The sequence below is a fragment of the Symphodus melops genome, assembly GCF_947650265.1.
Source record: "Symphodus melops genome assembly, chromosome: 9".
Classification (NCBI taxonomy): domain Eukaryota; kingdom Metazoa; phylum Chordata; class Actinopteri; order Labriformes; family Labridae; genus Symphodus; species Symphodus melops.
In genome coordinates, this window is record NC_136699.1 from 10,017,471 (window position 1) to 10,042,193 (window position 24,723).

General features: G+C 41.9%; 3 protein-coding genes across 7 annotated transcripts in view; 1 reads left to right on the forward strand and 2 right to left on the reverse strand.

Annotated features, from left to right (window-relative positions):
• arhgef6 (Rac/Cdc42 guanine nucleotide exchange factor (GEF) 6) overlaps positions 1-9,486 on the reverse strand; it is a 29,158-nt gene extending 19,672 nt beyond the window's left edge. For both annotated transcript variants that reach the window (XM_079351572.1, XM_079351571.1), the window contains exons 1-6: positions 9,185-9,486; positions 8,076-8,159; positions 4,363-4,447; positions 1,403-1,524; positions 939-1,143; positions 481-533 (exon numbers count right to left, since the gene is read on the reverse strand). In XM_079351572.1, coding sequence (XP_079207698.1) covers positions 481-533; positions 939-1,143; positions 1,403-1,524; positions 4,363-4,447; positions 8,076-8,159; positions 9,185-9,349 — 714 coding nt within the window. In that variant the 5' untranslated portion in view covers positions 9,350-9,486. The remainder of the gene's footprint in view (positions 1-480; positions 534-938; positions 1,144-1,402; positions 1,525-4,362; positions 4,448-8,075; positions 8,160-9,184) is intronic.
• A 1,895-nt stretch (positions 9,487-11,381) lies between these two features.
• Positions 11,382-15,032, reverse strand: rbmx (RNA binding motif protein X-linked). Of its 3 annotated transcripts, XM_079353101.1 has the most exons (10): positions 14,937-15,032; positions 14,733-14,841; positions 14,491-14,616; positions 13,965-14,071; positions 13,704-13,869; positions 13,435-13,575; positions 13,186-13,303; positions 12,956-13,084; positions 12,782-12,873; positions 11,382-12,005 (listed from the first exon to the last, which is right to left on the reverse strand). In XM_079353101.1, exons 3-10 carry the CDS (start codon positions 14,597-14,599, stop codon positions 11,689-11,691), a joined length of 1,179 nt encoding a protein of 392 aa, XP_079209227.1. In that variant the 5' UTR covers positions 14,600-14,616; positions 14,733-14,841; positions 14,937-15,032; the 3' UTR covers positions 11,382-11,688. The 3 variants fall into 3 exon arrangements, with proteins under 3 accessions (XP_079209227.1, XP_079209229.1, XP_079209228.1); XM_079353103.1 differs by having other exon boundaries at positions 13,435-13,533; positions 14,733-15,022; XM_079353102.1 differs by having other exon boundaries at positions 13,435-13,548; positions 14,733-15,022.
• A 1,522-nt stretch (positions 15,033-16,554) lies between these two features.
• Positions 16,555-24,591, forward strand: tm9sf5 (transmembrane 9 superfamily protein member 5). 2 transcript variants are annotated; one of them, XM_079351575.1, is made up of 18 exons: positions 16,555-16,884; positions 17,469-17,536; positions 17,660-17,753; positions 17,860-17,987; positions 18,105-18,234; positions 18,530-18,657; positions 18,820-18,934; positions 19,077-19,156; positions 19,259-19,364; positions 19,824-19,874; positions 20,229-20,361; positions 20,731-20,850; positions 20,970-21,027; positions 21,204-21,363; positions 21,502-21,653; positions 21,773-21,884; positions 22,045-22,216; positions 23,807-24,591. In XM_079351575.1, exons 1-18 carry the CDS (start codon positions 16,747-16,749, stop codon positions 23,872-23,874), a joined length of 2,013 nt encoding a protein of 670 aa, XP_079207701.1. In that variant the 5' UTR covers positions 16,555-16,746; the 3' UTR covers positions 23,875-24,591. The 2 variants fall into 2 exon arrangements, with proteins under 2 accessions (XP_079207701.1, XP_079207702.1); XM_079351576.1 differs by lacking the exon at positions 19,824-19,874.
• The last annotated feature ends 132 nt before the right edge of the window (positions 24,592-24,723 follow it).

Sequence of the window (24,723 nt, forward strand, 5' to 3'; positions counted from 1 at the left end):
GATTTACTGTTTTTCAATCTTTAAGCCGGAGAGGCGACACAAAAACAAAACACTCTCAATCCCAGGAACACATGGCTCTAAATACAATCCATTACACACCAACATCATGAAAAAGACCTCAGTGGTTTAACCTTTAACCCTTTGACGCCTGAATTTGTTTCCAAGTATTAAAACAGGTTTTTTTTTTACTTCAAGTAGATGTTAAATTGAGTTGAGAACGTTTCTGTGAAAACAGCACATAAATGGATATTACATAAAAATAGCACATCAAATGGATGTTCTCTCTCCGACTGGTCCTATGACAATCTAATGCTTGCAGAAGGTTCCTTGGTATGTACTGAAAGTGCATCAACCGGCAGTGGAGGAATACGGACGCTATTTTGGCTGCATTTGGAGCGGAAGCGGTTTGATGCAAATTCGCGACAACAGGCGTGAAGGGGTTAAAATATTCTGCCAGAGGTAGCATTATGATGGACTCACCACACTGTAGTAGTTCTTGGTCAGCTGTGTTCCTTTAGGAGACGCTGGTTTCTCTGTGGAGGAGAGGGAAAAGGATTGGCGAGCTACTCAGAATAATTCATTAAAAAAAATGAAAAAACAAATGGAAAAAAGAAATGGAGGATTTTTGCCGACTGTGAGTTCGCCATTAGTGACCTACACAAACTAATGTGCCAGACTGAACACTTTTTTCAGAAAAATGACACCTCGGCTTGCTTATCTATTTTTCCAACACATAGTCACGCTATCGTCTTCTTTTTTTTTTTTTTTTTTTTTTTTAAGAACAAGACCACAGCATCATTATTACACACTCACAATAATGTGTTGGTGCAATGCAAGTTGAGAAAAACTAAACATACATAATGGTCTGTACTAAGCTCCTGTCAAACTGCCGCTAACACGTTCATACTTGAAGATCACCCATGTGCAGCTAAACTCACCGCAAGGTTTGATTTCCCTGACGTAGTTACTGGGGAACCAGCCCATCTTGCCGTTGAGCGAGCCCTCCCACCATCCTCCCTCCTCCTGCCGTGTCACGAGGATCAGGTCCCCCTTATTGAACGACAGCTCGTCCTCATTGTTCTGCTTGAAGTTGAAGCGGGCCTTCACCAACGACTGCCCACCTCCTCCGTTCTCAGACATCTCCTGGTTGGAAGGGAAGTGGTCAGAGAAGGTCAGCAACAGAAGCACAAGTCTCCTGAGGTGGATCAGCACAGACGATGTGTGTATGTAGATACTTTACTTTAGACTTAATTGCAGAGGGAGAAACAAAGTCATGTGGGGTGAGCAGCTGCTAACAAGTGAATGTAAAATGTAACGCTCCAATGTGAAATCAAGCAGAGTTTTCATGAGTGTGAAAGAGAAAATAATTCAGGAACTATAGCTGCATACAGAAAACACATACCACTGATTTGGATTGTCGACGCAGAGAGCCTTTGGATTTAGCCGAGGAAAGTGGATGTGAGGATGTCGACTGACTAGGAGAGGGGGCTCCCGACTGCTGACATGACCTCTCAGCAGCACAGTCTATGGACACACACACACACAGGAAACATGAAGTCTGTTTATACAATATCACCATCACATTGTGTTTGAAAGGCATCCGTCCTGGTGTGGTTCCTGTCAGGGTAACAATACGACAACTCACCTTGACATAGAGCACTGTCTAACAGCAAACCTTAACGAGCCCAGCTGAATGTCGGACCCTGAATCGAACCAAGCCTTAAATCTACACACAGTACAGTCGTGATGAAGCTCTTCAGGATGTCCTCATAAAACAAAATGTCCTCCTCGAGGCGACTGAAAACTGAGAGTGGTCCTCAAAAAAAAAAAAGATACAAACAATGGACACTAACTCCTGGCTGAAACAATAGTACCACACACACACAAGCCATAACATCAAAGATGATGTAGGTGAACAAATTAAGCTGACAACTTCCTATTTCATTTGAGTGTGCTCCAGTACTATTCATAGCCCCAGTACTGTAAACACATTAAATTTAACATGGCCCCAAAGGGACACATCTGATTTAAGCTAAAAATGGCACACAGCTCCAAGGAAAGAAAGGTAGCATGCTGACCACGCTCTTCATGTCTCTGTGATTATCGTGCACTCTGTGTGATGGTTCAATCAGACTCATTGACACACATTTACCCGAGCTCCCCGCTCCAGCTCTGTCGCTTATTTAAATTACAGTTTGAGTTGTTGCTGTTGAAGCACATAAAAAAAATCTACTTGATGTCACACACACACACACACACACACTTCTCTCGAGCGTCATCACTCAGCCACCGCAGCAGAAGAGAGCAGTGATTTAGGATGAGTGGCTGCCAGCTGTCTCACAGTTTGAGCGCGAGCCTCGAGGATGCACTGACAGAGGTATCCATTTAGGTTGCCAGTTATCACTTGAAATGTGACACATGGCAGCCCTGCAACCTCTTCCAGGCTGACAAGCTCAAACACACTCACTGAAGACTCACTAACAGATGCCAAACTAGATGAAAGTCAAGGTCCAGTACTTGTTCATATTACAGACAAAGACTAAAAAAAATAGTCGTATAAACCCAAATAAGGATTTAAAATGCTTTTTTTTTTAATCTGTTCACTTACAGTCAGAAACATTGTGGTCAGCAATCTTTTTTTTTCTTTTTTCTTTTTTTTAAATCACCCGCTAAACTGGAAGCTTCATGTCAAGATGGGATAAGGCTGCAGATTTCCTACTGGCTTCCATATGCTGAGACGTCAGGGAGGCCTCAGTCATGATGCAGAAAAAGGTCCCTGAAGGCAGCGGGACAGTGAAAACACACCGCAGGAGCGTCCCATGGATCCCACATGCCACATGCCCTCCGTCTCCAAACACACGGACAGAGCAGCCTTACAAGCCCTTCTGTCAGCATAGCAGACCTAAGCTTCTCTACACATACAGTCAAACTGTGATAAACACGGCTGAGCAAAGAAACACATATGGCCAAAGCAAATTTCAGCTTGCAAGAGGATCATGAGTTACACAAAACTCAGAGGCCTCGCCTGTTTGACCAGATCAACTAACGTGTGACTAATCCAAATCAGGCTCACGTTTGAAGATGGAAAAACAGCTGTGGGTATATGACATTTATCCACTGCACTCAATTGCACTCAACAGATGTCACCCAATGCACCGTGATGACTGCTTCGAAAAACGAGGCTTTTTAACAAAAAAAAAAAAAAAAAACGTTTTGTACACGAAAAGGTCACATAATCAACCGCAAAGATTACCATCAGCTGCAGTATCCATTATGTGACATCTTTAATGTCATATAGACACTATAGAAAGCACATATTCTACTACAAGATGTCGAACAATAGCTGAAGCCTCAAACATGTATACACGTCAAAAAGGCTGACTAAATATCTGGAAGGCTGCTGGTTCTATTGCACTCGTGTGCTGAGTATTACACCGCAGTGACTCTGAAGGGAAGTTATAACCTATAACATGAAAATGTTTGCATGCAGAATCATTTTGGAAGACACGTACTTGAAAGGACAGGGATGAGCGCGTGTTGAAAAGCGACATTATTTTTTTTATCAGCAGCTATATATAAGCTTCATTTAAATATGAAAAAAATACATTGTGGTCAATGAATTACAGAGAATATGATTCTATGTGGATGCACACGGGTGAATAAGCTGCCCAGCATGACACAAACACACACACTGCCGCGCAAGCTGCCCATGAGTATCACACCCAACACTGATCGAGAATGGCTGCGTGGAGAAAGTCTGTGAAGAACGACCCTTATCACAGCACAAACAGCAGGTTAAATATTATAAAGTCATTATTGGAGAGTATGTAGCAGGTCAGAGGGGAGAAGCTTTAGGAAGCATTGGCTTATGTGCAGGATCAGGAGCCATACAGAGTTATTTTGCAATGTTTCTTTTTTTTTTTGGATAGACGACCTGGCTGATTTTCTGACAGTCGCTCGGGTTGCGTGCTGTTCGGCCAGGCGGTCACATTAGTTGCTCTTCACCATTAACAGCTTAAATCAAAGTCAAGAGTTTCTCTTGCAGATAGCTTAATGTGATTTAAAAATATATAGAACATTTTCTAGTGCCCTAATGCAGTCAACACTGCTGAACTGACTTTTCTTGACTTGCCTTTTGAACATCGATTTCGAATGCACCACTGTATGTGGGTTGGCTTGTGTGTGTGTGCGTGTGTTTTATTTGATTACATAATAACATTGACTTCTGTTGTGCTTTTCCTTTTACACATGTATTGAGGCCATTGACTCGAGGTCGTGTGCATCCACTGTGAAGCTGTTTGGGTGGACGCCTCTCTGATTCTTTCCCGTTCTGGGGGTCCAGAATGAGCGTAGAACTCTTACCTTGTGTGGCGAAGTTCACTGCCAGCAGAGTGGTCAGCACCTTGCCAAAGTTCTCGCCAGAGTACAGCCACTCTGGTTCAAATCCCTGGATAGAGAGAGCAGAGAGAAGATGCTATTAAAAAGACAACCTCCATAACTTCAAAAGCTCTAAAATCAACCAAATGTGGGAAAGGAGAAAATACATGTAAACCTACAGGCAGACAGATGGAGAGAGTGAGAGAGTGAGAGAGAGTGAGAGAGTGTGAGAGAGAGAGAGAGAGAGAGAGAGAGAGAGAGAGAGAGAGAGAGAGAGAGAACAGGACACTAACTCCTGGCTGAAACAATAGCACCACACACACACACACACACACACACACACACACACACACATAATGTATCACACAGAGGGATTTGAATAAGCCTGTAACACGACAGACACAAACTGATTCGTTAAGCATGACCCATATTCTGTGACTTAGTGGTTTGTAATAAAAAAAGACCAGTGCCAGACTCAATTGTGATTGGCCGTGCACTCACACAGTCACCCTGGTGGTTTGCTTGCTTGCTCTGGTTCATACAGCTATCTTCTTTCCTCCGGCGGATTAGGTTTCACATTTTAAATAAAACATCTTAAATATAGAGTTTGAGTAGTACAGCCTCGGCCCCGAATTGTGTATAACCTCATTCAGACTTTAAGCAAGATGGACGAGGGCTCCTTCAAAAGGCTCTTCATGACTTTTAACATTCACTCGGGTTGCTTTCTTCAAAGATGGACGCACTGTTCTCTACAGTCCACACACGACCAGAAGTGAACAATCACAGTCTAAATCAGCTTAATTGGACAGGTATGCACATGTTACTTCAGCACAGATGCTGAAGTAACATGATGATGAAAAAATTTAGTTTTGTGACAGATGGGTTCATTGACATGAGGTTGTTTTTACAGTATTAAAAGTGTGTGTAGATCAATTTCATGAAATAATATATGTACATTCACAGTGACATGTTTCAGAGTTATTTCACAGCAGCAGGTCTGACACTCTTTGACTGTTTAGCGTTCATCAGAGTGACGGCCTGCAGGAAGAAACTGTTCTTATGACGGGTTGTGTTGGCGTACAGTGACCTGTAACGCCTGCCGGAGGGGCGGAGCTTCAACAGTTCTCAGCTGACACAGAAAGTGCATCCTCTGCTGTGCCTTCTTTCTGAGTCTGTGTCTATGTGGGAGGTCCACTTCAGGTCCCGAGAGATTATGGATGCCAGGACACCTGAAAGGGGGGGGGGGGCTCCTGAAGTGAAAACCTACAGTAGAAGCCGTTCAAGTCTTCAGCCAGTCTGTTGTTGCCTGCAGGGGGGGTCGCAGGGTCTCCTGTAGCTTGTGACCTCTCACAGACCTCGCCAAAGCGCCGAAGGAGCGTCAGCTGAGAAGTGTTTTTTTTTTTTTTTTTTTTTTTTTTTCAGCTTCTCAGTGTAGCTGCTCTTAGCTACCCTGATCGCCTTCATCAGTTTGCTCCTGGCCTGCTTGAACAGGTCCCAGTCCCAACTCCTGTCGGCTTCCTCCTTGGCCTGACGCAGCTTCCTAAGTGGAGGTGTAAACCAGGACTTGTTGTATGTGCAGAAGGTCCTGGTCTGCACACACACGGCCTCACAGAAGCTGATGTATGATGTCACAGTGTCAGTGAGTTTGTGGAGGTTTGCTGATGCAGCTTCAAAAACACTCCAATCAGTGCAATCAAAGCAGGCCTGTAACTCCTGCTTTGACTCCTCTGTCCACTTCTTTACAGTCCTTACTTCAGCCGTAGCAGTTTTTAACTCCTGTAGGTCGGGATGAGGTGGATGAGACAGTGATCAGAGCGATATGAATCCTTTATTACTGTGTAGCATTGGTTCAGTGTGTTAGCTCTGGTGGGACACTTAATATGCTGTCTTGTATTTTGGAAGCTTGTGGGCCTGATTTGCTTTGTTAAAATCACCCAGAAAGGTGAGCAGAGAGTCAGGCTGTTTTTTTTTCTCCATATCTGTAATCTGGTCAGCCAGCTGCTGTAACGCCTCTGTTACACCTGCCTGAGGAGGGACATAGACACCGACCACAACAAAAGAGGAGAACTCCCGCAATCAATAAAACGGTTTACAGTTTATGGAAAAAAAAGAAAAAAAAAACCTGTCCAGATTAAGGCTGCACAAATTCTTTAACCCTGCGATATCTGTACACCGACCCTTTTTATGGAGAAGCATATTTTGCCTCCCCTCGTCTTCCCAGAGAGCTCCTTTAGTCTTTGAAGAGCTGAAAGTCTGGCTGTAGTGAACTGTTCGGGATGTGTTCACTGAGCCAGGTTTCAGTGCAACACTTGTGAAGAGAGCGACATTCGCCAGGTGAATTGATGGGAGTGCAGTGCGTAACCCCCGCAGCCTCCGTTTAACGAGCGCGCCTACTTGCTTGCCTCGTCTGCGGCGTGTCCAGCAAAGTCCGTAGAGAGCTGCAGCATCTCTATGGAGCGTAATATTTGTCTCGCAAAATCTCAGTAATCAAACTTTTTTTTTTTGCACAACTACCAGAGAGGTACTCTTTAAAAAAAAAATCAAGTCAAGGTATCAGGGTCGATATGTGGAAGGATTTAATGTTCTCGGATAAAATCTCAACTGAAAAGCCTGTTTGCATTCAGAGGATGATGAGAAGCCAAGTCTTACATCTCAGTATTGATCTTGACCATTGGTAGGAGTTGTCTTGGCCATGGTTAGGACCAGTATAGTCTCAATGGGTCATCATATGAATCCATGATACTCTGAACGAGTATGCTATAGCACAGGATTAATCCCATGCATTTTAGAACATGTCTAAAAAAAGATGAGGCTTGGGCAGTGAACTGCACTTCCTCTTTCTGCAGCTGAGTGCAGAAGTGAAAGTCGAATGACTGTTCTCTTTTTGCAGTAACAGAAAAACAAGCACTATATATTCAACGGCAAAAAGAGAGAGAGAGAAAAAAAAATCTTCTCTTAACCATGATCACATCACTGACCAAAGGATGGGTAGGGCCAGCTGTACCACCAAAGACATCCATTGGCTGATACATTACAAAAGTCCTGCCCCATGAGCTACTGGCTGGCCACAAAAGGTCTAATTATGGGCTAAGGCAAGGTTGGTGGATGAAAGCAAAAGGGACCTCCCAGACATAACAAGCCAGCTGGGCAGAACTACTGAGCCATTTGACTTTGCAGTAAGCCAGGCTCGCTGACTCAATTAGCCATTTAAAGAAACCAACTGATGTGATTCAAGACCAGAGGGGAGTATTTATAAAGCTGTCCAGTGTGGGAGTCACAAAACAGGCTGGTACAAAGACACAGAGCACTCCCAACATCTGGAAATGATTTCTGTTCCAATATTAGGATGTCTTTTTTTTTGTACATTGTATGCCACAGGGAACAGACACACATTAATGTCACAACTGTAGGCTATAAAAGGACATAAGTAAACACTGTTTCACACTGTGGCAATTAAAAATGAGGCAATTTTTTATTGAGGTCGACAATTAGGCAACCTTCCTGTCTAGTCAGAAAGAGTGGCCAGACAACACGGACATGAGAGGAACATATCACAGCGAGATAAGCAGATGACAACAGAAGCAAGACTGTGTTTAGGTCGTCTTTCAAACTGCACCTGGTCTAAGAGTTCAGTAGTGACAGAGAAGAAAAGATCAGGCCAAGTCAAAACGATTATGAAACCAGAACAGTTTGCTTACCTCCACTTTCAAGGACGAGCATCCTCTTAAAAACTCCCTGATGTTTGCAAGGCATTCAGCTTCAGTCCTCGGGTCCTGGCAATACTAGACACGCACACACGAGATAAATAAATTAACACATTACCATCTTTAAATGACAAATAGAAACACAGTGCTATTCAAAGACCGACGCGAGAGACATTAAAAAAGAGCAGGTGACACTGTTAGGTAACATACATGAATTAACTGCGGATTCTTCCTGTCTCCTTCATGCAAGCATAACCATTAAGACCACATACACGTCAAAGTAGACGAAAGTCAAGCAAAACATCCGCTCACTTTGTTGACTTTCAGAATAAAAGTCCCACAACGGGGAAGTCACAGTGCAACGTCACAGGAATACATGTGGAGGATATACGTTTCAATTGTAGCCACATGTGAGCAGAGTAAGAAACTGGTTTTTTGTAGAGATAATAGTGATAACATGTAAAACGGAGCAACAAGACAGGTCGGGAATTACATCAAAGAGAAGTCGCTACTACCGGTTTCATTCACGCTTTTTTTTCCAAAGGGAAGGAAGAGCTCTTCAAGAGGAAGTGACGAAGAGTCTTTGCAACTGTTGTTTATCTTTATCAACTTTGTCACCTCAACAATTACATCAAGCATGTTAATAACAACAACGATGTTACAAGTGGCTGAAAAGTTGTTGTAAGCCCCCCCGTTTGCTCCACCACTCTTACTTCTTCAGTGTTTAACCCGACATGATGCACAAATCCTCGATAGGCTGTGTCCTGTTTTTTTTGGGGAGGTGTTCGCATAAGTCACATCAAGAATGCGGAACATTTTCTTCGCCTCACAGGAAACCACACATTTGACGTACAAATCTCAACATAACGGATCAGCTGTTTAATTCGCTATGCATCAAAACACAACCACATTTTGACAGTGCACTTCTTTTGTTTTTTTTTGGACCAGCGAGCTACACAGAAATGAAGGCCTGCAGCTGCTGGGAGAAGTTCCTGTCGGTATCTTTTTTTAATCAAACCCCTCCTTCCCTTCCTTCCTCTCACCCGGAGCAGTCGATCATTTGATATTTTGTTGATTTAAGTTAACATAATCGACCAACTCACCTTAGGATTGGCAGCAGGTATGAGCCTCTCCGTGAGCTTGCACAAGACCACCCCATCCTTCAACGATGTTTTCAGAAACTCCTCCGGGTCCGCTATGTTCTTTTTAGGTGAGCTGAGCACTCCCAGTGATATTAACCACGTTACAGTCTGCTCCTCTGGATTCATAGCTCCACAAAATGATCATTGCCTAAGCACGCATTGCTGAAACAAAAAAAAGCGGCGTCGGCTTGTTCCGTATCAATATACAACTCACATCCGCACTTCAGCTAGAAGTTAGAAAAAAAGAGGCGGTGGGGGAAGGACGACGCATAACTGATGATCACCCCTACTGGCAAATAGGCCCCACCACAATGTAGACATTTCATCCGTAAAGTTACACATGCTGTCAGAGGACATTTTTCAGCCGGTTTGATAACTTAAATCAAATTGAACTTAGTGTCAGGAAACGTCACTTTAAGGAACTGATGCATCAACATTTGCAGACATGCATCAACTATATTATGCAACAATTAGAACAATCCTTAATGTAAAACATTCTTATGCAGGGTTAATGCGATGGTCAGGCAATTTAAACTACAGCAATTTCAATGTAGTGAAATAATGTGATAAGGGCAGGATAGGCCACGTTTTCAGACAGCATTAAATATATATATAAACCTTCACTAGACAAAATAGAGACTTGAAGACGAAAATGTGGGGTTTTCTTAATCATCTAATCGCATTCAGTTAAAATAAAAGCAAAGTCATCACCATTCAGATAGCTAAAATCATAGGTCAAAATTAAATTTCCTATAACAGTTGGCTACCACAAACCTAAGACTCACGATAAACATTTATACAGCTACACAATACGATTTTAAGAGTAAAAGTGTGCTTATAACGTCATTCTTTCATGATTTAAAAAGAAAAAACTAAAACACAAAAACACTCATGAAATCTTTATTGAAGATCATCGGAAACAAGCTTGAGCAAGTCCGCATTTGTGTTCTCGACTCCTGACGCGCATTTCCACTTGGAGCAAAGATTCTACCAGCACACTCAGACTCCTGCGGCAGAACCTGGAAGACACAGTCAAAGTGAAGATTACTGATTGCATACTGCTCAACCCTTCAATTAAATTTACAACCACAGCTATCTGATTAATGTATAATACAAATCAAAGAACAAATTACCATCATGTCTCCAATCAGCATGAAAGTACAGGTCCACTGAACAGTTTAATTGGTCCAACAACAATTCAGGTAAGTTCCAAGGTCAGATGCCTTGAAAGGTTGGTTATCCTGCAATGAGAAAATCATATTAATGCGTTGCCCTTCACTAAATGTTGTATTCATTATACATCAAAAAATGCTTATTATATTGTGTGGTCCTTGGTCCAACTGTTAATTTGCGTCAGTGATCGTTTCCAGTTTGGTCGTACGGATGGCGTTCTTCCAGGTCTCCAGTGTTTGAAATAGCATGCTTGTAGGATGTCTTTTGGTACTGAGAAGATGGCTCTCAATTAAACATTTGTCTTTCAATATTTACCAATGAAAAAGGCTTACAAAAAATCTAGGCATATGAAGTTGTGTTAAAAAAAAAAAAATCTGTTTCCTTCATCCTTTTACTGAGTTTGGACGACTGGTAAGGCAAAGGATCAATGCTGCGAGGGCTCATTTGCAAAATGGCTGTTAAGACTCTTTGTTGAAAATGGACGAAACTTCTTGGGACGTTGGTGTCATTTTAAAATGTTTAGCTCATTAAACGCTGTACAATGAAAGTCACATTCAGTTGACATCCTTTTTTTTTTTTCCTTCCACGGGAATAGTTGTCTTGAAGGGAGACTGCAATACAGGTCAATGAGAAACTCATTTACAGATGAGAAACAAAGAGGTTTGCTTTGCTTACCAGCTGCTGACTACCAGTCGAGTTGCATTTGGTTGTTGTTGTCTTTGGTTTTGACGTTGCATGCCATCAAAAGGGCTCTAGGATGATGGATCCATTTCCAAGGGACTACATCGGAACATTTTGACAGTAACATTTGCCTGACTCTTGAAGCGTCCAAGCGATGGCACATTTGTGTTAAGCATGAACAGAGGACACTCGTCTATTTTTAATAGCACGAGCAGTGTCACCTAAGTTTTACAGCAAACATCAAGTTGTTACTCAACATTCATATTACGGCCCTTGGTACCGTTTGATAATTGATGAGCAGTGGTTAAAGTTCAACTAAAAGCTTTATTTGAGGAGGAAATCCAGACTTGTAGGGCATTGCAGATTCCAACAGCACTGAACGTAAGAACTAACACTCACTTGGTAACTGTACTGTTACATGAGCAAGAGAAATACTAAAAAAAATAATAACAAACTTTACACAAAACTTGGGAAGTCAAGACACATATTCAAAGCTAAGCTTTATACTCCACAGATTTAGACAAAGCTTAGTTTGCGTTAGATTTCTTCTAAAACACTTGTTAAATGTGCACGGAGAGAACTTCTGCTTTCAGGTTGTTTTCAAGTCCAGTTCAGTATCTGTTGCGAGACATTCCTCTATCGGGTCGATTGCCACCGCGGCCACCACGTGGCCCTCCACGACTTGAGCTGCTGTACGAATCACGAGGAGGGTAGCCTCTCTCAACAGGGGGAGCTGGGCCCCTCTCCTGCCTGCCCATTCGCTCACCACGACTAGGTGGATATTGGTCACTCCGACTGCTGGGGTAACTGTCACGACTGCCATAGCCATCCCGGGAACTGCTGCCATAGTCATCGTAACGACTGCTTCCACTGCTCCCACCATAGGATGGTGGGGGGGCCCTTGAAGGTGGGGCGCTGCGAGAGTTACCTGCAGGGTCAATGGGTCAGGTAATTGGCAAAGTTCCATTTATACATTTTTGCACTGTCAGGTGCTCATTTTTTTGCCGACAGAATTGATTCTGTGGTGGATATAAATTTAACTGAGGTAATGTTAAAATGTCCAATTGGGTAAACTATCTTTGAAGTTTTAGTTCATACGAGCAGTAACATATTCCAGCGCAGGGAAGATATGGGCACTGATACCACTTCTGCATGCCATTGGTTTGAGAAGCCATTTTTCCTTTTGAGCTCCAAGTGTTAGAAGTGAAGGTTAGGACGAGGTTTTCATTGTTGTCTTCAGGTTTTTATGTTTTTTTTCTCCTTGAGGGAGTGCTTTGATTGGTATATCATACCGAGTCAACAGATATTTCCAGACTTTGGAGTTCCTTATGGTTGCAAACTTTCTGAGCCAAATATTCTGCGTGACCTTGTGAGAGTTTTTCAATCCCTGATTGCAGGGACACTAAAGGATGATAGCTGCTGAGATTTTTCTTTTTAAGTTAAGCTTTGACGTTAAGTTGCCAATAGTTACGTTTTCAAATACAAAAAAAAGGATCGAACTTGTATTGCAGTAGAGGGAAGCCACCAAGGGAAAGAAAACCCTTTTAGATTGAGTGCCTGAGTTGCTGATCTTCTGGGGAGCGAGCGTCGTATAAACGGAGATTGTTGAAGTCAATGCTGGGATTTTGTGCATTCTTTTGTGCAGCTCTTCTTTGCGCCACAGTGGACATAGGCTGTCATCACACTTATGGAGTCATATCTTACCGTAACCATCATATGAATCTCTGTAGGAGCTACCACCACTGGGACGGTCCATGTATCTGGGTTCTCGGCCTCCCCCGTAACTGTCGCGTTCACTGCAACGTAAAAGAATAATAGTTGTAGATTAAATAAAGTCTAAACGTGTATCCTCATTCTTTTAGTTACCAATACTTATACCTGTATCCTCTAGACATTGACCCATAGTCATCCCGGGAGCTGGAACTGGAGTAATCTCTGTATGAATAATCTCGGGGTGGAGGTCCATAGTCCCTGGAATCTCTTGAATTATAATCCCGACTGGAGTAGCTGTGGAATATAACACAATTAACTGTAGCACTTAAAATAGTGTTTTGTGGTAAATAAAAATCGTGTTTCCTCACGATGTAACTACATTTGAAATGTCCTACCTATCTTTTGAGTTGTAATGGTCATCTCTTGGTGATGGATAGTCATCCCTCCTGGACATCATGGAGTCTCTGCGAGGTGGGGGTGGACCATAGGGATCCCTGTCTCTTGACATGGGGGCTGGAACACGAATCATTGACAAACCAACTAATCAACCAGAAGATAAAACTGAGCAGGAAACTTGTCAATAGATGCACATGCCTATTATTAGTTTTAGTAAGATAAGACCCAACACATTTCCCGGTACTCACGTCTGTTCATGGGGCCAGATGGGGCAGACCTCTTAGGTGGGGGACCTCCATTACGAACAGGGGGTCCTCTCTTCATTGGGGGTCCTCTGGATGACATTCCTTTAAAGAAGGGTTCTACATTCCCTGAATTATCATAGTAATCTCCACAGACAAGAAATGCAAATATTAATATAATAAATTAAACAAAGGGAAAATCAGTTGGAAAATGTAATGAAAAAATTCAGATTTTTACAATCAAGTCTGACCAAATTAATGCAATGTATAATTACCTCTTGGTGGTGGGCTTCTCATACCACTATGACCTCCCCTAGAACCACGAGGGCCTCTGGGTGGACCACGGCTACGAGAGTGCATGGGTGGGGGTCCTCGCCTGCCAGCACTCTCAAACTGGGGTTTTGTAGCTTGCTCTACTTTAATAGGCTTGCCATCAAGAGACTGTGGTGGAAGAGTTAGAATTACAACCACGACAGCAGTTGATTTATCTTTTCTTTTTTTTTTTTGATGGCTTTGACAAGAAATAGTTTGTTTACCTTTCCATTCATCTCACGTGCTGCATCCTTTGCATCAGCTGGAGTGTCAAAAGTAACAAACGCAAAGCCTCTTGATTTATTGGTTTCACGGTCCTTCATCAGAAGAACTGAAAGAAGGAAACAGAGTTTCAGGTGTGTTTGTGACTGATTATTTAAGCTGATTGCACTACTGACTGAAAAAGTTATACCCATTTTAATGGCATACTTCCTGATGAAAAACATGAAAGCGGGACCTGAGAGTAACAAACGTTATTTTTTCCTCAACTTAAACCTTTGACATACAAAACATGATTGTCGAGTCCTGATCACAAACACCCGATGCTGCAATTGTATGTAATTGTGAGCCTAGATCCATGTGAAACAACAAACATGACTAGATGTAAACATCTGGTATGCATTACAAGCGCGACATAGCTAAGGCTAAAACAGCTTTTAATTACAGCTGTAACATAAGTGTATGTTCATTGTTTAAGGTTTAAGCAATAGCACGAAGTGGGGGGGGGATGAAGCGTGGTTGTAGGCACACCTTCCACAATCCTGCCGTATTTACTGAAGTACTGCTCCAGGGCCTTCTCGGTGGTCTCGGTGTTCAGTCCACCGATGAAGAGCTTTCCTGGTCGGTCTGCCTCTGCCATGCTGCCAAGTCACAAACCTGAATTGTAGAGCCAGAAACGGAACACTGATATGTTGAATTTGTCGAACAATTACTTATTGGCGCGCAGGTTAAATGTCATATGTTTCGTGGTTTTGTGTTCATGTTTCTTTTACCTCCTGCTGGTTAAAGTCTTCAGCTGTTGAACGCGCAAAATGGCGATAAACGTGCCAGCAGCTGTGGCTCGTTACTTTGCTATCGGTCGAAGTCTCGCAGCTTTCGGTACTAAAAAAAGAAAAACAAGAGCCCACAAGCTACTTTTAAAATATAAAACAACGACGAGCATGCAATTTGTTTTATACAAGCAGACAACACTATACAGCGGCTTTGTGTATGCTCTGGCGCACAACAGTTCCTCCCCTCCTTTTGCTTTATTTCGTCAGTTTCCGGTGGGGGCGGGGTCGACGACGTTACTTCTTCTTCGTTGGCCTTTATTCTGACGTATAACGGCAGTGTTTGTTCTTTGAGGAGCATCTTCTGGACTGAGTGGATCGTGACAAGAAGTGCATTTTCTGTCTATTGTTTCTCTTTACACCACACTCCAGTATGCAACGAGATTTCGTTCTTATCTGCACTGTAATGTTCAAATTTGATTGACAATAAAGAAAGTCTAAGTCTAAGATATCTGCCCTCATCATGTCATTTAAGTCTGAGAGTTAATAATGTCAAGCTGTTTCATAGTTGGTTCCTGAATTTCAATATAATGAAGGCCTATGTGCCCACATAGAATACATCAAATGTGAACGATCCTCAGGAAGAAATGTATGAGCTACTCAAGTATAATCAATTGATTTTTAAAACCCTACAGATAATATCTGTATATATGTGTGTGTGTGTGTGTGTGTGTATCTTTATTTACAACAGTATTACATGTGTCACGTTATGATAGATAGATAGATAGATAGATAGATAGATAGATAGATAGATAGATAGATAGATAGATAGATAGATAGATAGATAGATAGATAGATATTTTATTGATCCCTAGGGAAATTCAAGCAAATGTTGAAATATGTGTAGTTTTATGTTTGTTTGCACTTCGCGATATGGTTTGAGTATTTATATGATTCTACTAGTTTTTGGGTTAGGGTTAGGGTCTGATAAACACAGTGAAGATATTGTAGGCCTTCTAAATTAATTAACCATGATTGTTTTAGGGAGTCTACTTTGTAAATTTGAATATTTAAAAAAAAAAAAAAACTACTGTCCCAGATTTAAAAAAGGTTGGCACAAAGGAATAATAATGGGCAATTGTATTTATATCACAGTATCAGAAAATTCTCTTCTGATTTAAAAAGACAACTTGGGATTTATTGTGTAATACGGATCTTACGGTCCCACATTACTCTTATGTGCACCTCAACAAAATGTAATATTAACATGAAGCAGTTCCGGTTTGACTAGTCAGGGCTGTTTTACACACACTATGGATGTCACAAATAAAATAGTAGGCACGCAAGGCTTTAATATTGGTCGTCGTTTGCCCCGTTGACTCTTCTTTTCTCCTCCGGAGTCCCATTATCACATATTTCGCTGAACGGCCAAAAGTCTTTCATAATCCGCTCTTTGTTTGACCGTTTTTTTTGCATTTCACACGTGGATCTTCTTAAGGCAGAAACCGAGGATGTAAATGGAGGAAACTATTATAAAGCAACGTCAGTGTTACTTCCACGGTGTCAAAAACGTCAAGGCGGCCAAAAGACGATATAACGTCCGGTTTATTTATTTTCAACATAAAAGCCTAGTGGCTTGCGGGGATACGATTTGTAGATATGGAGCGCTGGTGATCGTTCTCCTTACACATTTTCCGTACACATCTTAAACATGGCTCTATTAAAATGCAATGGGCGAATTTATATCAGCTATAAATGGTTGTCTCGTTAATAATTAAAAGATGACCTAGACTTGGTGTTTACTTCTAAACTAAAATCAAATCACTTCCGGTTACGACTTTGTTACTTCCTTGTAGCTTGACACGGACGCTGGCTGCCAGAAAGGTTAGCTCAGCTGCTGCGTCCCTGTAGAAAGACGGAGCCGACAGCTAGCATACAATCATTTCCATCAGAAGGAGAAACAATCTCCTTCAAAACAAGTATATCATATCGTAGGAAAACTGTGCCTGGGACAAAAATGAAGCAGCGGATACACTTTGGTTTCCTCCTAGTTTATTCTCTCGTCTCGTATTTTTCGTGTTGCTCGGCGTTTTATCTTCCGGGTTTAGCCCCAGTGAGTTTTTGTGTAGACGGCAAAGGTGGTGAAGATTGCCAGGTATGGGGATATTTAAACACTAGCAATTCTTGTTCTATGGTGGATAATGTGCTATAGTTTACATTTGCGTATCCAATTAAATGTTTGTACTTTCTCTATCTTGGTAGCCAGGCAGCCTCTCTTTAGGCCCCGGCTATTACTTGGACCAGAAACGCTTATGAGCCTTTGACACTCTTTGTTGACATTTACAAAGAAACAGAACACTGATATGTTGAATTTGTCGAACAGATAATTAAATTGCTAGATCGTTTACTCTGTTTCATATAATGAACAGTGGCCGATACTATTTAGTATTGTTAGTGCAAAACGTACCTGGACACTGCTTTGTCCATGCTACCTGATAAATACAATGGTTTGAACTAAGCACCTAAAATGACCCTTAACATCTTGTGTTACCGGTGTTTGGTTGCAATTGAGTTATGTCCTTTGTTCAAAACAGTGTTTGTATGAATGGTCCTTAACTTGGAGAATACTCGGTACATAGTGCTGTTGAATATCTATCTATCCATCCATCCATCTATCTGATTCTTTCAAGCAAACTGAAATCCTAAATGATTTTTTGTTTGTTTGTTTGTTTTTTTCAGACAGCAATTCAGCTGTTTGTCAATCGGTTAGACTCTGTGGAGTCAGTCCTGCCTTATGAGTATGATGTGTAAGTACATTCAGTCTGTTTGACTCAATTTATGTCATATCTGGATTCTTGGGCTCTTGTTTTTTTTCTAATTAAAGTCTAATAGTGTCTTCTCATCGTGTGTGATCCTCTGTTCATGTTCAGGTTTGACTTTTGCAAAGATGTCCAAGAGAAGAGGCCTTCTGAAAACCTTGGACAGGTGCTGTTTGGTGAGAGAATAGAGTCTTCACCATACAAGGTGGGTGTTGAATAGAAATCTTCCTAGCCTTTATTGTACTGCTTGTTTTTAGACATGCACGTTTGAATGTGTTTTCCTGATAAAAATGTGACTCATTTATCCACAGTTCAAGTTCAGAGAAGATGTGAAATGCAAACAAGTGTGCACAAAAGCCTACAAGAAAGGCAACCAGGAGGATGCCGCCAAACTGGATTTTCTTAAGATGGGAATGCAGTTGAACTACCAGCACCACTGGTTAGTGATAAACACACATCAGTGACTGCCGTTAGGATAGGCTGTATCAAATACACCCTTTATTCAGCAGGACATTTGTGGCAATAAAACACACCTTTTTTTCCCTTTTTTTTTTAGGATCATAGACAACATGCCAGTGACATGGTGCTATGACGTTGAAGACGGACAGAAATACTGCAACCCAGGTTTTCCAATTGGCTGCCTTGTTACCACAGACGGCAGAGCCAAAGATGCTTGTGTAATCAATGTGAGTCCTTTATTTTGTGTGTGATTGTTTACTTTACCTACTTAATTGGTCACGTGCTGGTGAAGTGGTTCTAATTGTGCTGTACAGAGTTTTCCATGATCCACATTACCAGTGTTTTCAGAACGATAAAGCCTCTTATTTTTTGTTCCTCCTTAAAAGTGAATGGCCAGTCAAAGTCTCAAATAGTGTTCAGTATTATTTAACGATTCACCATGACACAAGGTATCTACAAGGTTATCTACATATTGTCCCCCTGAGGAGTTCAAATAGCTCACACGCAGATTTTTGTTTTCAGTCTGAGTTCAACAAGAAGAACACGTTTTATGTCTTCAACCACGTGGACATCAGGATCACTTACCACAGTGGAGCGTCAGAGGGATGGAGAGGGGCTCGGCTAGTCGCTGCGACTCTTGAGCCCAAGAGGTAATTGTGATTGGTCGTCGGCTGATATGAGGCTGTCATGCAGATTTTGGTTTTATTGAACTCAAAATGTTGCATTTGAATTGTAATTGACCTTCCCAAACGAACACTAAATGTATGTATTTTCTGATTTCTGATTGATTGTGTGTATTCTCTGATCAACAGTATTAAACACACGGATGAAAACAACCCCACCTGTGAAGGAGGTAGCCCGATGGAAGTCCCTGGAGAGTTTGACAGTGATGTGTCTGTAGTCTATACCTTCTCTGTCACATTTGAGGTAGGCCTCCAAACTACTTGCCCTCATATACAGTATTATGAAAGTAATGTCATGTAATTAATATATAACAATAACTATGATCTAGTAACATGAAGTGTGAGATCTGTTTTTTTTTTCTTTCTGTGTTTACTTCCTTAAACAGGAAAACAACTCTATCAAGTGGGCCTCTAGGTGGGACTACATCCTGGTCTCCATGCCTCACACCAACATCCAGTGGTTTAGGTAGGATGATCATCTTCTTCTCTGTGCCCCCACATTAACGCCCTCTACCTCTCATGAACCTGGGTGTTAACGCTTGCAAATCGATGTTTGGTCTTTTTTCAGCATCATGAACTCCTTGGTCATCGTCCTCTTCCTGTCCGGCATGGTCGCCATGATCATGCTGAGAACTCTGCACAAGGACATTGCCAGATACAACCAGGTGGACCAGGTAAAGGCCTTGTTGAGCTGTCTGACAGTGTGAGCTGATGCGTGCATATGAAGCCTTAATGGTACAGTGCGTCGGCCAATAGATGATGTGTTACTTGAGTACTGCAGGGCACCGTGAGGCCACCATGCAAATAAACTATTCAAAGTGTTTATACCTTTTTTGTCAATGTAAGCCACATCACACAGGGAGCCGCCTTATTTAATGCTCGATGGGGGGAAAAAAGACGCTACTTCTTTTATCTGGACTTTCTGTCTTAAGTGAACCTCACTGTAGTTTATGAAAATATGTGATTGTTACTCAGAAACATTAGAAGTTGAGGTTTTTCACCTGGCTCTATTACAGCACTGTACCTACTAGCATGTTATCGAGGTTAAATGGCTAATGCTTGTCTGTGACAGTTCCCCCAGCACACTGGGCGCACAGCACCTGGAATTCTCAATATTTTGTTGCGTTTCACAGGCAGACTTGATAAAGCTTCCCTCGACCAAGGAAAAATCCTCAGTTCTCTATGTAAGCTTGTCCTGTTTTAAACGCAACATGCTGCCGTTTTAAAATCAGGTGTTTGGGTGTGTGATTGAAACAAGCAGGCACATTGGAACATGTGGTGTAACAATGACCACTCCACATGTATGTTACATGTGGAGTGGGCATGTTGTGTGTTTTTTCTTCTGTTAGTGGTTTTTAAGTTAAAAGACTTTCACTTGACTCACTCTTCATTTTGTGTAGCTTTGCTCTGACACGCGTCTAATAAGAAGATCATAGTCACTGCTTGGTGGTTGGTTAACCTTTAACTTTTAGAGCTTGCACAAAGTGCTCTCCTTGATTGGGACTGTTGACATATTGCTGTCTGTCCTCGCCCACCAGGAGGATGCACAGGAGGAGTCGGGGTGGAAGCAGGTGCACGGCGATGTTTTCCGTCCTCCGAGGAAAGGCATGTTGCTGTCCGTGTTCCTCGGACAGGGCACCCAGATCTTCATCATGACCTTCATCACTCTCTGTGAGTACTCCGTCACATCCGAGTTTGATCCTCAGCAAACGTCGATCATTCACCCTCAAGACATTACAATCACATCTCCTTTTCTATGCACAGAAAATGTAATCATGATACTCAACGGCTCCCTCCTGGTTCATAACTGAAATCCAAATATTTATTTCATGTTAATAAGTTACAGTCATTAAACAATAAAAAAGAGAGCATGTGAACATTTATAATGAAAAATTAAACATAAAAACACCAGTGTAACATAAAGTAAATGAAATGAAGCTGGGGGTGGGATGAAAAGTGAACTGATCATTGATTATGGTCTATGCAGAAGTTGTGGTGGGCGTGAGTGATTTGTCCTGATGCCTGTTTTGTCCACTGTAGTCCTGGCCTGTCTGGGTTTCCTGTCACCTGCCAACAGAGGGGCTCTCATGACATGCGCCGTGGTCCTCTGGGTGCTGCTGGGAACGCCCGCCGGTTACGTGTCTGCTCGTCTTTACAAAAGTAAGAGTCCGGTGAAAATGTCAGCTGCAAAATCACGACAGAGACGGTCGCCGTCAGGGTGAGCGTTCTCATCATGATGACCTCATCAATCTCTTGTTTTTGTCTTTTTTTCTTCTCAGCTTTTGGAGGTGAAAAGTGGAAGACAAATGTGTTGCTGACGGCGCTCTTGTGTCCAGGGTAACTTCACTCTCTGCATTGGCTTTGCTTCTTTCAATTTCCCATGATTGTGATTGTACGTCTCTGCTCTGGTGTTGCTAACCACTTGGCCTTGGGCTCCTTTTTTTTTTTTTTTAGAGAGAGAGCACAATATCTTTCTCGGCCTCACAACCCTTTGTCCATCTCCTTTTGTGTAGAATTGTGTTTGCAGACTTCTTCCTGATGAACCTGATCCTTTGGGTGGAAGGATCATCAGCAGCAATCCCCTTTGGCACTCTGGTGGCCATTTTGGCTCTGTGGTTTGGAATCTCTGTGCCCCTCACCTTCATCGGTGCCTACTTTGGATTCAAGAAGGCTGTGAGCTCAACCTCCTTTTTTTTTTTTTTTTTTTTTTTTTTTTTATGTTTTTTACATTTTTTTAACTTTAGATTTGTTGACTTGATGTCTGTTTAAGAGTTGAAAAGTCATTTCTCCTTTTTTTCGGTTCTCCTGCAGGCTATTGAGCAACCAGTGCGAACAAACCAAATCCCCCGTCAAATTCCTGAGCAGTCGTTTTTCACAAAGCCCATTCCTGGTATTGTAATGGGTGGCATCCTGCCCTTTGGTTGCATCTTCATTCAGCTGTTCTTCATCCTCAATAGCATTTGGTAAGAAGCCAGGAATGTCGGCCGTCCAGCTTCTGTCATTCTCTTTTGTAACAACTTGCAGCCTCGTGGATAAGATCAGCTCTTTACCCTGTTTGCCTTTTTTTTTTTGTTTCTTTTAGGTCCCATCAAATGTACTACATGTTTGGATTCCTGTTCCTGGTTTTCATCATTTTACTCATCACCTGCTCTGAGGCCACAATTCTACTCTGCTACTTCCACCTCTGTGCCGAGGTACCCGAGTGTAGTCACACTTTAAATAATAGAAAAGCACACGCTATTATTATCCTCCTTTAAATAGTCGTGATTAAAACTAGAAAACATCTAAAGTAGCATCCTCAGCGCCGTGCTTCCCTGCTTTCCTAACCTGTCCTCTGTCATGCTGCGTGTCCAGGACTACCACTGGTGGTGGCGCTCCTTCCTGACCAGCGGCTTCACAGCAGTCTATCTGTTCATCTATGCTGTGCATTACTTCTTCTCCAAGCTACAAATCATCGGAGCAGCCAGCACCATCCTCTACTTTGGATACACTTCCATTATGGTCCTCATCTTCTTCCTCTTCACAGGTGAGCCTTTGAGTTCAGCCCTTTTATAGAAACGACAAAGAGTTCCCGCTCGTCTTGTTACAAAGCAGTAAAACCTGGAGTATCACTTTTCTTACGGGCTGATTATATTGTTGGGCTGAGTTTAGTCCTATAGTGGGTGTAAGGAGAAAAGGGTGTGCAGTGTGTTAAAACAAATGACTTGAGCTGTGTTTGCTTAGCTCCATCAGCCACACACTCCTGCTAAGATTCAGGACCTTTATCCTGGTCTGCCTACATAAAAACCAGGAAGTAGTCCAAACTTGTTTGCAGGGTTTTTTCTTTGTCCTTCATGTGTCAAAGCCAAGCCTTTTGTTATTTGTGAAGCGGTAGTAAAGACACACTGTGCAGTATTGTGTAAAAGAGAATTGAGGTGCAAGGGTTGAACGGTCATTTTAAAGTTGTATAACGTCAAACGGACACTGAGGAAAAGGAAGCTCGTATGTTCAAAGTCCCTCCTGCTCAGATGAACTTTTGCAGGCTTATTTGAGTCCGTTTTGTAGTCAGAGGTTTAACGTTTCACAAGCCTGAGTCTCGTGTCATCAGGTATTCCTTATTCTCCTTTTTATTTTATTTTTTTTTACACTGTAGGTACAGGCAACAATAATCACAGATAAAAACTCCAGTTATCATCGCGTTTAAAATGAATGAGCTTGTTTGTCCCACACACACACACACACACACACACACACGTGATTACACATCTGGGATGTTCAGAGCATCGCGGCTGATTGTTTGCCCCATGTTCAAAGACGCAGTGATTGACACGTGTTGACATGTGTAACGGCACTGTCCGGCTGTCTTGCACACACACACACACACTCATCTAAAGACTAGGGCAGTGTGTTAGTTTAAAAAAAAAAAGGACCTTGTGCACGGCCAGATTATCAGCCGAGGCCTTAATGTCGCCTGGAATTATACCGCTCTCTCCATGATGCTGGATGATCATCACTAACGGTTAGCCTATAGCCCTACTTGACACTATCTTCAGACAGAGCTGCAAGTAGCAAGGGGAAGAGATGTCAAAAGATTATCACTTAGAAATAATCCACGCGTTCAAGGAAAAGGCGATCAGTTTCCCTCCTTGCTTCAAGTTTGGATCTGTATAATCCTAAACTCTCTCATTCCACATTTTCACATGCACATTTCCTTGTCTGTTTTTTCACGTCATCCAAACTTTGATGAAAATGTATTTCTGGATTGGCCCCCCACTGAGCAGTCAGATAGGACTTTTAAACTCGCATGAATTTCTGCTGGATTTTGACCAATTAGGCTTCTAGATATAAGGGGAAGTTCTCTCTCACTGACAAAATGAAGTGCGGGTGAAGTGTCGGCTTTTTTGTTAAGATCAATGTGTCCTTTTTTTAAGTTCAGTTAAAGTTTACAGGCTTTACAGTTTTAACACTTTTGAGTTTTGTCTGTGCTCTCTAGGATTTGTTTTTTTATTTGCACTCAGAACTCCAAAGGCAGTTTATCCCACATCGATCTTTTAACTTGTCCAACGTGATCGCAGGAGTTATTTATTATTTATTATTATTTTTCAAACCAGTCCTCTCACCTGTCTTTTCTTCTCAGGTACAATTGGTTTCTTCGCTTGCTTCTGGTTTGTAAATAAGATCTACAGTGTGGTCAAGGTGGACTAGAGGACCAAGGGAGAGACTGGCACCTTGCTGACGCAGTACCGGCCCACCTCAGTGCTGGCTGTGAGATTGAGTGGACCTGAACTGAAACCGTCACTTATCAAAGAAAAGACCCGAAGAGCAGAGCCCGTCCTCTTTTGTGCTTTAAAACTTCTGTTGCTGTTTTCTTTATCAAAGTATATATAATTTTGTGTTCGCTGTCAAGCAGTAATATTTTGAGTGGCTCCTTGAAAATCAGTGTGGGTTCCAATGGTCTAGCTGTTTTAGTTTGTTTGGGTTGGTTTAACAAGAAAAGGTGAAATGTTTTTATTTAAATTTTCTAAAGGCAGTCAAATGTTCTGTATTTTGCTTTTCTATTCCCTTATGGCTTAATGTTTTGTTTTTCATTACATGTACTGATGATGAAAAAAACGTGTACATAATACTGTATAGAGAGTGAGCGAGAGAATGCTACTTAATGATTGTCACCATAATGAATCCTTCTGTAGTTTTCTTTCTTTTTTTTAAAGGCAAACATGAGGCAATGAATCCTTCAATAACAGCCTGTTTGTAGGTCAGGAATTCTATAAAACACTGACTTTGCTCTGGTAACATGTCCGTTGTTTTGTATTTGACGGATGGATACATATAAACTTGTATAGAAATAAGAGTCACACTTTGATAAAAAGCATGTCTGTATCATACAAGATTATGATGCAGTGTGTTGCATATGAAGGATAATTTTGAGTGATGTCTGATTTTTTTTTTTTTTTTTGTTGACAACAGGAGAGATCCTCACATAGTAAGCTTCTGATCAATAAACTGGTCAGGTACATCTACACTGTTGAGATTTGCAGATTGAGACTCAGGCCC

Bases quoted from the DNA above. Each gene is read 5' to 3' on its own strand.
- tm9sf5 (XM_079351575.1), top strand. From the start codon at position 16,747: ATGAAGCAGCGGATACACTTTGGTTTCCTCCTAGTTTATTCTCTCGTC. The intron at 17,537-17,659 runs GTAAGTACATTC...GTTCATGTTCAG, and splicing joins CTGCCTTATGAGTATGATGT to GTTTGACTTTTGCAAAGATG. The intron at 20,362-20,730 runs GTGAGTACTCCG...TGTCCACTGTAG, and splicing joins CATGACCTTCATCACTCTCT to TCCTGGCCTGTCTGGGTTTC.
- rbmx (XM_079353101.1), bottom strand. From the start codon at position 14,599: ATGGCAGAGGCAGACCGACCAGGAAAGCTCTTCATCGGTGGACTGAAC. The intron at 13,870-13,964 runs GTAAACAAACTA...CTTCCACCACAG, and splicing joins CACGTGAGATGAATGGAAAG to TCTCTTGATGGCAAGCCTAT. The intron at 12,874-12,955 runs GTATAAGTATTG...TTTACGTTGCAG, and splicing joins TCAATGTCTAGAGGATACAG to TGAACGCGACAGTTACGGGG.